General features: G+C 38.5%; 1 protein-coding gene across 3 annotated transcripts in view; it reads left to right on the top strand.

Annotated features, from left to right (window-relative positions):
• The window catches only part of LRRC7 (leucine rich repeat containing 7), a 180890-nt gene that overhangs the window by 122382 nt on the left and 44475 nt on the right, over positions 1-14033 (top strand). For all 3 annotated transcript variants that reach the window (XM_064454837.1, XM_064454840.1, XM_064454838.1), the window contains exons 11-15: positions 582-711; positions 1119-1234; positions 9247-9316; positions 11366-11465; positions 12211-12335. In XM_064454837.1, coding sequence (XP_064310907.1) covers positions 582-711; positions 1119-1234; positions 9247-9316; positions 11366-11465; positions 12211-12335 — 541 coding nt within the window. The remainder of the gene's footprint in view (positions 1-581; positions 712-1118; positions 1235-9246; positions 9317-11365; positions 11466-12210; positions 12336-14033) is intronic.

Raw genomic sequence — 14033 nt, 5'->3', positions numbered from 1 at the left:
AGCTTTCTCAACACGTGAAAGATAAGCACTTTTACAAAAGCTGTGTCTTACTACAACAGGCTGAGATTGCTGAGTTTAGATCCAAGTTCATCTTTTTTCGTGACTGATCTGTAGTAGAAATTGTCAAGCGCATCAGTTGGAATGTACCCTGGAGGCAATTTCTGCTTCCCTTCCCTTTGCTCTTACCAGTGGTATTTCTCTACCTGTTGTCTGTCTTTGTACGTTAAGATTATAAACTTTTTGGTTTGATTCTTCAGCTTAGTGTGAATTGCCCTGATGACTATCTGTTTGAAGTACTTGGAATGCTTCCTCACTATATAAAGTGAGAATGATAATGTGGGGAGACTAAGTGGTCTTTCTTAAACTGCCTTGCTGGTTAAGATTGATTAACAGTGTCCCTAATAGTTCCTAAAAATCATATTATTATAGACTTTTACTAGGGAAATATGCAATAAAGGTTCCCTCTTCAGGGCATGATGTCTGTAGTAGTGTGATGCTTTAAAACTTTCAAAGGTTTTAGATTGTTAAATTTTGTTATCCAGTCCTTGTATAGCATCTAACAAGTGTATTTACAATTTCAGTTTATCTTTATTAGAAGAATTTGACTGCAGCTGCAATGAGTTGGAGTCCTTACCTTCTACCATTGGCTACCTTCATAACCTGAGGACGTTGGCTGTGGATGAGAATTTCCTTCCTGAACTGCCCAGAGAAGTGAGAAGCTGATTCTGTTTTTAAATTACAGATTGAAATGTTTTGTGATAGGCCCAAGATTTCATCCCTACTCAGACAAAGTGTCTGTTAAACTGATTGTTTCTGCACTATGTGGAAGACTGAATCTGTCTTTCATACTCGGTAACAAAATAGTAAAACCAGTAAATTACTAGGTTCATGTAAAGGTGAGAGTATCACTCGGAAGAGTAGCGCAAGTAACCCCAGACATTTTCCTGATGTTACTGACAAAAGGAGGGCATAATTTTCTGAATTTAGATTCTGTATTTTCTGCTTTTTGTCAATTATAGTAAACACACAATTTGGCTACCTCCCGACATAAAAAGTTAGTGATAATAAATTCTATCAAAGTCGGTATCCTAACATCTTTGTTTTTTTCGTTCCTATAGATTGGAAGCTGTAAAAACATAACAGTCATGTCTCTGCGCTCTAACAAGCTAGAATTTCTTCCTGATGAAATTGGTCAGATGCAGAAGCTGAGAGTGTTAAATCTGAGCGATAACAGGTATAGTTCACATAATTTTTCTAAGCCATTTTAAGAATTATTTTTTTTAATTTTAAACTATTTCTATGTAATTGTAAAAATACATATATATAAAATATATTTCTAAATGTAATTTTTATATTTTTAATTACTTTATTTAAACTATTTAAGCTATAAGGAAAAAGCTTGGTGGATTTTTTTTAATTTTTGTTTTGTTTTAGTCCCACTGACATCCAAAGAAAAGCTTGAATGGGGCCAAGATCTGGGTCTCAGTGTATTTCAATAGATTAAAACCTGTTTACTTCTTTTATCTCCTGGTGTTTTCATGTGAAAGTGTGATATTTGGCTTTAAAATAGTATATGACTTTGTAATATTTAATGATTAAAAAATTGTGACATGCTGATATATAGGAAATCATTAAATGCAAGCACACTAGCATGTTATCCTGACTCCACTGAAATGAAAAGAAAATTTTGTATTTTCTTCAGCAGAGTAAAGATTTTGTCAAAAAACCTGATTCTTGTTCCTATGCACATGACTATTCCTCTGAGAAAAGGAGTGCTTACAGTGAGCCTCTCTTGATACCTATCCTGTGCTGCCACAGGCATCAGTAAAGACTGACTTTTCCTTGAAACTTACCCATATGTATGTTCCAAGAATATGCTAATTTTCAGTATAACCACCGAAATAGAAGTTTGCTTAGTAGTGCAACAAATGGTGTGTGAATGCCATTTTGCTTCCGGTAATTATCCTATGTACTCAGGAAAAATTAGAGGAAGGACTGTGTCTGATGTACTGTCAGCAGTTTCATTGTTGAAATTAAGGTTGACCATAATATACAAGATGAAGTAATGTAGAAATCCCTGTAATGTATTTGTTGAAAGTTATTTGCTTAATTTTATTAGATGATTTTCTGCGTTGCAATTGTGTATCATAAAATACATTATGTATGGACCAGAATATAAAGTTAAACTTAACTCTAGTTTCTGTTGAAACTGTCCAAGCCCCAGAATCAAATATTGGGTCTCTTGATTTTGGGTTTCAAATTCCAGTGCTTTCCGAGGGACAGGGACTACTCTCTTCCATCAGTATCTCAACACAGCTGTCTACAGTTGTGCTTTTTATCTGTACAGCTAGAGTATGAAACTGTATTTCAGGCAACCCTTTAAACTCCCTCAGGCTGACATTCTTGCCAACAAAGGCAGTCCAGCTTCCCCTCACAGTTCCTGCATTCGTATACTCTGTCCTGTCCCAGTGTGATTTTGTCCAGGCGTATGGTGATCTTGAATACCTAAGTGATACAGATGAAAGCAGCTGATCAGAGATATGGTGAATTTTCAGATGGACATTTGCAGCGGCTGGTCCACCTTGTTGCCGCACAGCCAGCTGTAGAGGCACGCAGGAGGAGGCGCAGAGTGGGCATAGGAGTGGGGAGGCAAAAGGATGGTGCTGGTTCGGGGCCTCTTGAGATTCCAAGGATCATCAGCTGCAGGGTGCCTTCCCTGGCACATTAAACCAGTCTGAGCTGGATCACCATTTGCCCTGTTTTCAAACCCGTAACTGTGCAATGAGTTTGCACTGAGGAAACAGAAAACTAGTCTTTTTTGCCAAGTTACTTTTCAGTCAGGTCAGCCGCTGATTTCAGGCATGTGACTTCATGTGTAATTACTGATTATGAGTGCTGTTGCTGGGGAGAGAGAGGGAGGAGGTGGCTTACTGCTGGGAGGAAGCAGTGGAGGTGGTAAAAGTAGGCAAGGTTTCCTGACCAAGCTGACCTGACAGCTGGATGTCACTAGAACAGCAGTGCTGTCCCACCTTCCTTTTTTCCAGCTGCCCATGTGTAAAAAAGGACTGGGATTTCCATTGCGGAGGAAGCTGATTATGGGACCAGGATTCCAGTGATGTGATGTTCCTTGGGGTGGAAAGTGTCAGCTGCTGTTGTTCCCACTCCCCGTCAGTGCTGGCTGGTAGCCCAGCATCTGCCCTTATGCTTGCTCAGGGCTCACTGGACAAGTCACTGAGCTGACTTATCTCACTGGAAATGGAAGAAGCTACTGTGCTTCTTGTTGTGTTCGTTTTATGACACTCCTCATGGCCCATTTGCTCACCATGGAGTCTGGCAAACACCAAAGCCAGCTAAAGGTAAACAGCGGCTGTGCACCACAGCACGTGTGAGGAGGGCAGGAGAACGGGGCCTTTGCCTGTTGGGGTGGGAAGCTGTTCTCTCAAGACCACCTGAAAAACTGTACAGTGAGTTGTGAGCGTTGTAGTACTAATGGGAGAGCACAGTGGAGACTAGGAGGGATAGGAACTGACTCAGACTGTAGACCTTCAACCTTTAAACCTGGTTGAATTGTCTTGTGCTTTTCTTGAGTGGTTTGGGGAGTAAATTTTAACTCCTTTGTTGATATCAGTTCTGGCTAAGGTTAAAGGTTGTCCTGCTGAGACATTGTGGTAATGCTTTTCTTACGGAATTTCCCACCTTAATAAAATTTAAAAGTTTCAACGTTTTGGCACCAAAGGGTTTGGACAAAATTCAGATAACATCCTAATGTTGAAATTTTTTTTTCCATTTTTCTGTTTTCCCATTTTCACATTCATATTAACATTAAGGTAATATCCATTCTTTCTTTGAATGAGTCCACATATACATGTTAATAAGGAGTGTACTTGGGCTCCACTTGTTGCTAGGAACCTTTCCATGTTACCAGAACAGTTTTGTCCCTCTACTCTTCCTGCTTTGGATATGACAGAGGAGGTAGAGCACACCAGCTCTTTTCTTGGATACCCTTTCAAGCCATTGTAAGAAGAGACGCAGACACGCAAGCAGAGCGGAAAGGCAGTTCTAGAGCCAAGGGGTCAGTGCATATGCTTCACCCTACGGTGCTGGGCTCCTGGGTCCTAGGATGTGGGTCAGCCTTTTCCCTGTCAGCCTGTTACGAGACCTGCTGAGCCCTGGCCTCTGTGGGCTCCGCTGGTAAGGCAGACCCAGTCACACCGAACACTGCTGATGCAGCCTTCTTTGCATGAAAGCTCCAACCTTTGCACAAACCTTCTGAAGAGCAGCTGTTACTCCCTGTACTATATAACAAACAGGGATGGGCTGTGCATATGACTGCATATTCTTTCAGCAATTTATCTGGTCAGTCCTTGATGACTTTCTCCTGACAACAGAGAGGATTCCATGTCCATTTGGGCAGGTGTCCAGTTGCTTATGCATCTTTGCTTGTTATTTTCCTTGCAGAGGGAACAGACTCATCACCGTGACTGTCAATCCATGCTGATCATCATGGATGTATAATTTTACAAAAGAAACGCAATCTTCCACTGGGGATCTGTCCACTGCAAGTTAATCCTAGTGAATGATACCTCAGGGTCATCTCCTTCTACTTTGTCACATGCTAAATTTCACCTCCATTGTCTACAACTGTGACTGTAAATGGTGCACTTGTGTATCCATTAGCCTCTTACGTCATTGCCTTTATCCCGGTGACTTTCTCTGCTAATAGCTGAGCTACTCAAGTGTTTATTGAGAGATGTCCTTTTGCCACCAAAACTGTTCATTATAGACTAGGTCCTCATGGCATGGGGAGTGCATTCTGACTCAAGGCATTTAGAGTACAGGGATATTGGTGGCTTTGAACTTGCCCTGCCAGAGGGTGTAGAAAATTTGTGGTGTACTCTCAGAATGGTCAGGCACACATGAAGAGATGTAGCATGTAAAGAGGAAAAGAGGACTTCTCTCTCTTCGCATTACCTGGAGCCTGTCTGGGTATGAAAGTCAAAAATGTTTTGGGAGCATTGGTCTAAAATCCCGATTGGATGTCTTTCAGGAAGGAGGCAAACCTGACTTTTTGCCACTCAGGCTAATGAGAATCCCAAATTTTTGTGAGTTGAAACATTTTGCTCGAAGGTGGGTCAGTGTTTGGAGTTACTCTCTAGTGCATTTTTAATACTATGGTTTCAGCTACTATGGGTTTTTGCTCCTGTTCCAAGTTTTCCGAAGCCCCTCATCACTGTAAGATGGACCTTGCTGATCTTAATTGACCAGAAACTGGTTTAGTTTAGGACTTTCTTCAAATATTCATGTCAGAATTTCATTTTAACCAGGGAATTAGACTCCAGCTTTTCTTTCCCATGCCATACAGTCTAAGACTATATACTTCTCATCTCCATAGTTGGGAGTCCACTCTCCTTTTATCTTTACAGGTCCAAACCTTTTCAACCCTGTTAGAGGCTCTTCATCCCTGGGAAATGCAGTATGTAGTTGTCTCTGCACAATAAAAGGCAGTGATGGGTTGAATCCTGACTTGCTATCAGATTGCAAAGGTGGAGTCTAATGAGGGCTAGTGTGCCTCTCACTAGAACTTAGGTGGCTTCACCCTCTGCAGTGAGGAAGGTTTTGATTCCAGGTACTTGCTAGGCAGCTACCTGGAGATTCATCCTTGCCTTTGCCAGGCATAACACTGTCTCCAGTGCCTCAAGAACCAATGCAGCATTTGATAAAGTAGTTGTGCAATTACTACTTGCACGAAAGATATTGAGACCTCCACCGTGTAATGAGTCATTGGGGATAGCTGCTTGGATTCAGTCACTGTTAAGAGTGCACATGGGATTCATTCAAAGAAAAAACGATGTCTTACCAGTAACCGGTGTTCTTCACAATGTGTAGTCCACATATACATTTGTCTTCCATCTGCTTCTCCTCTCTCCTCAGAGTCCTTCCAGGTATGAGTCCTGTGATTGAGAGGTAGAATTGTTAGAATGTACATTTGGGCTACACTTCTCAAAGAGCATCGGTTACTGGTAAGTAACCTTTCTTTTAGTTTTAGATTGTTCTTAAAGAACTAGTTTAGGGGTGTCATTTCATAAACTGTGCTGGTTTTGGTTTAGTTTGGTTTTATTTACCTGAAGAACTTCAGGGGAAACTTCTCATTTTTTCTCATAAGAAAACATTTTTATGTGAAAATTAAGCACTATAAAATTAATATATGCATTTCATGCTTTTCCAAACTATTACTGCAGACATTTGTTTTCCTGAAAAATCAGTTAGTGCTTCAGGATTTACCTTAAAAGAAAAATTTTTACTAATAACTTCTAAACTTTTACATTTACCAATGGCATACACGATTTTACCTGTAATTTTACCTAATTAATATGAATACAGATAATCTCTATAGCACTAAGTGATTTCTTTAATTTGGCTATCACATTTTCAGCTCTTTTTACAAATCAGTTCAAGAGGTTGCAAACTGAAGTTACTAGTGATTAAAAAACGGCACAGGAATGAAGCTGTTGCTCACGCAGGAAAGCATGCGCAGTGGTTGGCTGCCATGTGTTAGAACTAGTGTAACTGCTCTGAAGGTTCAGAGATATTGTTTTCCCACAGACTGCATGTCTTTGGATGCCATTCAACTGACGCCTGAAGGAATGGGTGCAGGGTCTGTGGCTATATTTCTATTATTCCTACTCCTAGTCCTGATTGCTGGGATACAGTTGCTCTGAAACAATCAAACAGCACCTTCCAGTAGAGAAATTGCCTCATGCAAAGGCTATTTATTCAGACTGAGTAAAATACCATCCATAGTAAGAATGACTCATTTTGGTACAGCGTAGTTTGCCTTTGAATTGTAAGTTAATTTAATTTGGCCATCATCTTAATTAACTATCTATGCACCAATTAAAGTTTCATCTAGTATTGTGAATATATTTTCCCTTAGATTTATAAAAACAATTACATATGTAATTTTCCAAACTGTCCAGTGAGAAGTTTCAGCATTTAAGCATAAAGAAGAAACTCTGTTGAATAGCACAGCCATAAACTTCTCATTTCTTTGTAGTGATATCTGATTGCTGTCATGTATTAGATCAATGGAAGCAGTGAAGATTAATCACTTTTTTTCAATTACTGATGAACAGTTTTCTCTTCAGAGGAAGCCAAATCCTTTACTGAGGATGATGTGAGTTAGCTCTTTGAAATCAGCAGGGTTATGCTGATTCATACCAAATAGGGTCTAGCCTATAGTATGTAGAAAGTAATCAACCCACATCCATGCATAACTAATATTTGAGAGCCTTTGTAGCTGTATTATACCCTTATTTTGTCTGATGAAGCTAGAAAAACATTTATGTATTTACCTTTCATGGTTAAACTAATATAGTGTAAGTGACAATTATCATGGGCCTTGTTTAGAAAGTGGGTATAATACAAAATCACTTAGTAATTCAGTTGTTCATGAAAGTCGGAGTCTTCGTATGTGCATTGTCAGTACAGATGAAGGAGGAATGTTCCTAAAATACACAATTTAAAAAGCAGTCTTAAACTTGCAAAAACAAATTGCAATTAGAAAAAGAGGCTGAGGCTTATCTTGGTTGAAAATTTTCAAAAAACAGGAATGATTTTGGGTGCCTACATTCTTTGATCGCTGAGATTTTTTCTTTTAAAGACTCCTTAAAATTGGACCTTTTCAGATGTTTAAAAACAGGTATCCAGGCTTTATTGGCAAAGAAGAATTAAAAATCAAGAATTCTGTGTTTTGTTTTAATTTGGAAATGGAAAACCAGCTTGGAGACCCCCTTGCCGTACGTAATTTCTGAAGCACACTTACCAGTTTTGCTTCTCCCTTTGATACATACTTCTCAACTTCAGTGCATTGGAGACATCACCAGTAACCCTCTACAGACAAAGGTTTCTGTATAGTTTTGAAACTTACATTACAGGTACTGAATCCTAAAGTGTAAAAAACCAAAGATATCACTTGCAAAGCAAAAGTTTGTCTCTTTTTGCACAATAAAAAAAAGTTCTGAATAAAACATCTGGATAAACACTGTTTAAGAATCTTTATGTTAACTATTAAAGCTTAAACTTGTAACCTGAATTTATAAAAAAATGTAACATACTGCACTATTCCACATTGCAGTATTCATTTTATTATGAGACAGGAATGAAAACTAAATTTCAGGTAGTTTAGGCACTCCTTACTTTCTTATGGAATTAATTCTAGGTTTAAACATGCACATGCATGTAAAGCTGCACTAATCTATACAGGCATGTAATTGGAGTTTATGTCATAGTACACTATGTATGTGTATACAGTTGTGTCAATTTATTTCACTTTTATAGATAAGTCATTTTTAGTATAAGGTATTCTTATTAAAATCTTTAAAATCTGTTACTTGCAGTAGGTACACACTGCTTTCTGAAATAGCACAATTTGTAATGGTAATGACTTTGTGGCAAAAATCTATCTAAAGTAATTCCATAATGGATGCACTTTCAAAGCGCTCAATTAAGGCAATGGTACAAAAGCTTGTGGGGTGCTCATCTCCCAGAAATACACATAGGTTTTTAATATAAAGGCAGTTCAGGAGTATTGTTGGTTATTTGCCGGTAGAGGGGCAAAGGATTTTCCGGGTGATGCCGTGCAGGTGGAGTACCTGACGGTGGATTGCCTGTTTTTGTCTGAGGTGTGAGTGAACAGATCTGTAACACCCTTTTTTTCCACGGTATGGGGTTATCTGACTCTCTTAGAAAAGGGCTTTTTCTCTTTTCTTTTTGTTAAATGACGTTTAACTTCTGTCTTTGTAATACAGTCCTTTGGTCAGTCCATTTCTTCCTACAGTCCTCCAGCTCCTTCTGTAACACAAAGATGAAGGTGTGTGGTTAGGACAGACCTCTCATGTGGTACAGACTGAAAAGTAAAAATAATAAGTTCAGAATTAGTGGGAAAAACATGAATGAAGTTTCCAGAAGTATCTAGTCATCGTTTCCCCATTCTGACATTCAGATCACTTTTAGGAAATGCGTTTACATGTATAATTGAAATGCTAATTTTTTTTTACTGTTTCATGTCACTCTTAATGTAGAACGCCTTTAATAAAATACTATATTTTAGTAAAAAGTGAGAGAAAATAAAGATATGAAATGATAGCTATTTCGGTAGGATCAAGATAAACATGCTACATACAAATCTTTAAAAGAAACTATTGTTAAAATGAAGGATTCATGTTGTTCCAATATTATCATTTACAGACTGAAGAATTTACCATTCACTTTTACTAAGCTTAAAGAACTTGCAGCTTTGTGGCTTTCTGACAACCAGGTAATTACTTTCAATATTCATATTTTCTTTAGTAACTAAGTGATCTTAGTAAGGGCTGTAAATGAAGCCTATAATTTAATACATGATTGTAGTAGAATTTTAGACGTGTTTGCTCCCGGTCCAGCTTTCTACTTTCATAACAAGATAAAGTTTCTGCTGGCTGTCATTTATTAAGTTGGAAAGATCACCTTTGCAGGATTTATTACATCTTATCATAATCTTTTATATCATCTTATCCTTATACATCTTGCATCATTATTGCATCTAGCTAAGCTTCTCTGTCCGTACAAAAGTAGTAAATCAAGGCCAAAAGTGTCAAGAGAATATTTTGTAAATAGAAAATCAAGGGGTAAGACTTTGTTATCAAACTTGCTATTAGTTTGTCCCATCCTTTACTCCATCTATGCCTCTAGTCTTGTCATCTTCCCTTTCCCTTTTCCTTGCTTCCATTCCTGCATGTTTTAAACTCCATTAAAAGTCAGTGGGAGTTTAAACATGTAAAAGATGCACAAGAACTTTTAGTCTTGTTTTAGATAAAACTCTCATTTAAAAGTTACTTTTAAATTTAAGTATGCCTTTCTTTGTTCTGAGGGGTTTGGTTTCACTACCATATATTCTATAGGATTCCATTTTAAAACAAATTATGTAACATGAACACTGAGATATGTAACAGTTCAACCAGCCTCTGAGCACTAAAATAAGTCTCGATCCTTTCCAGAATTGGTAGATAGAATAATTTTGCTGTTCCATATTTTAAAAGGAGAAAAACTCAATTTGTTCAATGTTAGACATGTTTGACATACCTAACAGTTTTTAATAATCTCAAATTCACATAGTCTCGTCTTTCTCACTTTGCAGTAGTGCCTGTGGTCAGATATTTTACCTCTTTAAGTGAAGCTGATGAGGATAATTCTTCAGGGGCCAATTATCATACTACTGGAAATTAATCCATCCTTTTATCCGTATGAAAGAGCCACAGGGTCTCAGGTCCTGCAGCTGCCTGTTTGCAGGAGATCATGTGCGTACGGCTGTGCTGAGCACTGCTGGTTGCAGAACTGCTCAGAGCAGAGCCCATGCCTGTCCACGGGGCATGGCCCAGCAGACGGGGTCGTTTTTTTGTCAAGATGTCAGATTAAATTCCTGCTGACTCCTGGCCACTGTGTACCATTCAGCTGTGCCCTTAAATCATAGAAAAGTCAAATGCCGTGCAGTCTATAGATTTACATTGGTACATGCTTATTGCACTGCTCCTTAAATGTACTTCCGACTTTTATAGCTAAGCAAAAAATTTTAAAGCTGAAGGGAGGGGAGACTAATAGAAGGGGTAATAGAAAATTATGAGTAAATTTTAATGAGTTGAAATAGATTTCTTGGGTTTTTCACTCTAATTTCCACTACAAAAAATAACATTGCATGATTCCTCAGCCCAGCCACAGAACATACACTTCCTTTTAAATATACAATTTTTTTTTGGCATTTGGACTTTTCTACGATGTAGTATAGATCAATTTCTGTTCTGTGAACTATGGTAGTCACTCCTAGATACTACATTAGACCAAAGCAATAATAAAAAAATAATCAACTGAAGTAAAACATCCAAATAGTCAGAGTACTTTCATGTAAATTCTCCAGTATCTTGCACCAGGTTTACCCTCAGATGAACTAATAACTCTCATTAACCATGACTATCATTTACTCCTTGTTATCCCTAGCTTAAAAGAGATCACAGCCATAATGTGGGTGTTTTAACTGTGTAGTTGCAGCTTTCTTCTGCTGATCCTTTAACTTCCTCACTGATATGACTCTGAACATGCAGACAGTATTTCTGACATTTAGTGTTCTTCTGTTGATGCTGGTAGAAATTACAGAAGTGAGGAATGGGAGAGGGGGCATTTCCACCAGATTAATACTTCTTTTAGTCCATAGAGAAGTTTATTTTTATACAAATTTTAGTTAATCTTGTATTTTCTATTTGTCAAATGCTAAAATCCCGTCTCAGTTAAGACACGCTCTGAGTTAACAGTTCTTTATTTTGCCTTTTCTGTACAGTCCAAGGCTCTCATTCCATTGCAAACTGAGGCTCACCCAGAAACAAAGCAGAGAGTACTGACTAACTACATGTTTCCCCAGCAACCCCGCAGTGATGAAGGTAAAACGCCATCAGCAGTTCCTACAAAGGCAGGAACAGCGCTTGTTCAGATAGTGGAGGAAAAAACAGAAGGAGGGAGAGGGAAGGGGTTTCAGATGTGGTTCTGTGTGTGAGTGTCTCTTCTGATACATAAAGCCAGTGGTGCACACATAACAGTCTATATTTTGTCATACACAAAGGAATCCTGTTTGCAGATCCGTTATTCTCAGGCCACCAGATTTACATTTTCTTAAATGCTTTTTTATTTTCAGAAGAATGGCCTTGTATAAAAAATTTCAACCCGTGAATTGAGTGTGCACGGGACAGAAATTCTATGATATGCCTTGCTGCCATGTGGACAGGCTGTTGGCCAGAGCCAGCTCAACCTGCAGAGACACTGGACCCATCTGAGAGAGCTGGGGGGTGGGCCAGCTCATAGGCGTGGGGGCTTCAGAGCTCTGAGCCTGGCAGAATTGAGGGTTTGGCTCCTGATATTCCTATATTAAGTTAGAGAGTTTGCCCCTCAGCTTTGCGTCTGCCCTGAAACCCTGTTGCTTCCCATCACTCTCATTCCAGTTTTAATACTAAACTCTGTTTGTAATGGTTTGTCAGTTACGACTCTCATTGCCCCCCTTCAACGGTTTTAAAACAATAACCCAAGATTACATGATCAATTATGCGCGTGTCTTTTCGGATCATTTCCATTCTTCTGTTGGGTGCGCTAATTACTTGTTCTTGTGCATTGTTGCTTGCTATTTAACTGTAGATTTCCAGTCAGACAGTGATAGTTTTAACCCTACTTTATGGGAGGAGCAGAGACAACAACGTATGACTGTTGCCTTTGAATTTGAAGAAAAAAAGGAAGAGGAGGAAAATGCAGGGAAAGTCAAGGTAAGTTCTGCTTGATTTATTCTGGTATTCATGTATTATGGACAGGATCCAATTTACAGACCTTGACTTGAACTGGTTTTTTTCTCTAAATACCCAGAAAATACTCATCAGCATGTTTCAAGTACAGCAGTTGAGGAAGAATAATATATCTGTTCTCCCCAAAGTACGCATGATTGATGTCTGCTTTTGCTATTGTCTAGACAGCAAAACCTTGATTTCATAAGTCAGTTCAGGCCCATAACCCTAATGTTGGGTTCCTGCTGTGACACGAAGACAAAACTAATGCAAAATGTTGGGAGATGTAGAATTAATGTCCACCTGGTTCTTTAGAAATATTTAGACGACATAGGGAATTCCATATTCCTCTCAAAGTGGAAGTGGACAAGAGCTTTGCAACTTCATGGAGTTACACAGAAATGTGCACTGGAGAGGGTATCTCTTATCAATTTTGTAACCTACCAAAAATGAAAATCAAAACATGAATATCCTCCTCCATTTATCTGAAATTAATATAATTGTAGAGTTTTCAGTTGAGCTCTTGATCAGTTACATTGTTATAAGGATATCGTCAGGACCATCTACATTTACCTGGCATGAAAATTTCTATTTCTTGAATAATATAAAGGAATTACCCCAAATCAAATGATTAAACATTGCAAATTTTTAACTGTGGTAGGATACCCAATGTAAAATGTATTGCCAGAGACAAAAATATTTTAATTTTAAAATTAAAAATACTATTATTAATAGTTATTTAACATTCCATTTAGATCATCTTGGAAAATTTTGATATTTCTTTTTAATATTTTTCCCTGTTAGGAATTTTCATCTACCTCTTGTAACCAGAGATAATGGACTCTGCTGCTTTAGTAAAACAGAAGATTAAATAAAAAAACAACCTTTGCCTGACAATAAATAAACTGAAATTTTACCCCAGATGAACTGCAGATTTATGGGTCATATATAGAAAACAGAGCATCTGGGAGAGTTTTATATTGTTCCACCACTTCTTGTCAGAATTTTAACTGTGGGTAATATGGCTGTCCAAATGTGCAGAACAATTGAAATATTAACAGAGAAATACATATCAATTTCTAAGATCACTGAATTTAATAGTATTGTTATTTGCAAGCGTTATTTTAAATATTGAAATGCAATACATGAATTATATCACTTAGCCATTTTGGTTTTAATATATTTCAGAACACTATGAATGAATGAAACAAATGTTTCTTTTCAGTAAACTGTTCTTGTAGGAAAAATAAACCCTTCATCCACTGAATGCTGTTCCTGTACTTCAGTTCAAATGCTGCCATCTGCTGTATGGAAAATGAGGAGGCAAACACAGCCGGGACACAGTACCACATTTTCAGGTTTCCTAGAAAAGCACTTAACAAAAATAGTTGGCCTGTGCCCATGCTGTGGGCAGATGTCTCTGTGTGGTGTGATCCCAGGCCGTACCAGAGCTGTTCAGGATGCAGTGGATGCTCTGGTTGCAGTGCTTCTTACCTGGGCTGTTTGCTCATCCCTGGCAGCTGCTGCCAAAGTCATGCGCTGTGAAGCAGCGTCTGCATTCCCAGAGGTGTGCATTGGTCACCTGCAGTCGCAGACCAGTTGCAGCAGAACGTGAGAGGGGCAGCCTGCAGCCAGTCGTGCTACCAGCAGAAGGAGTGGTTTGTACCACGTGGGTGTTTCACA

Source organism: Phalacrocorax carbo, chromosome 6, assembly GCF_963921805.1.
Source record: "Phalacrocorax carbo chromosome 6, bPhaCar2.1, whole genome shotgun sequence".
Taxonomy (NCBI): domain Eukaryota; kingdom Metazoa; phylum Chordata; class Aves; order Suliformes; family Phalacrocoracidae; genus Phalacrocorax; species Phalacrocorax carbo.
The sequence above is the reverse complement of the archived record's forward strand: the minus strand, read 5'-3'. Positions and strand labels throughout refer to the sequence as shown.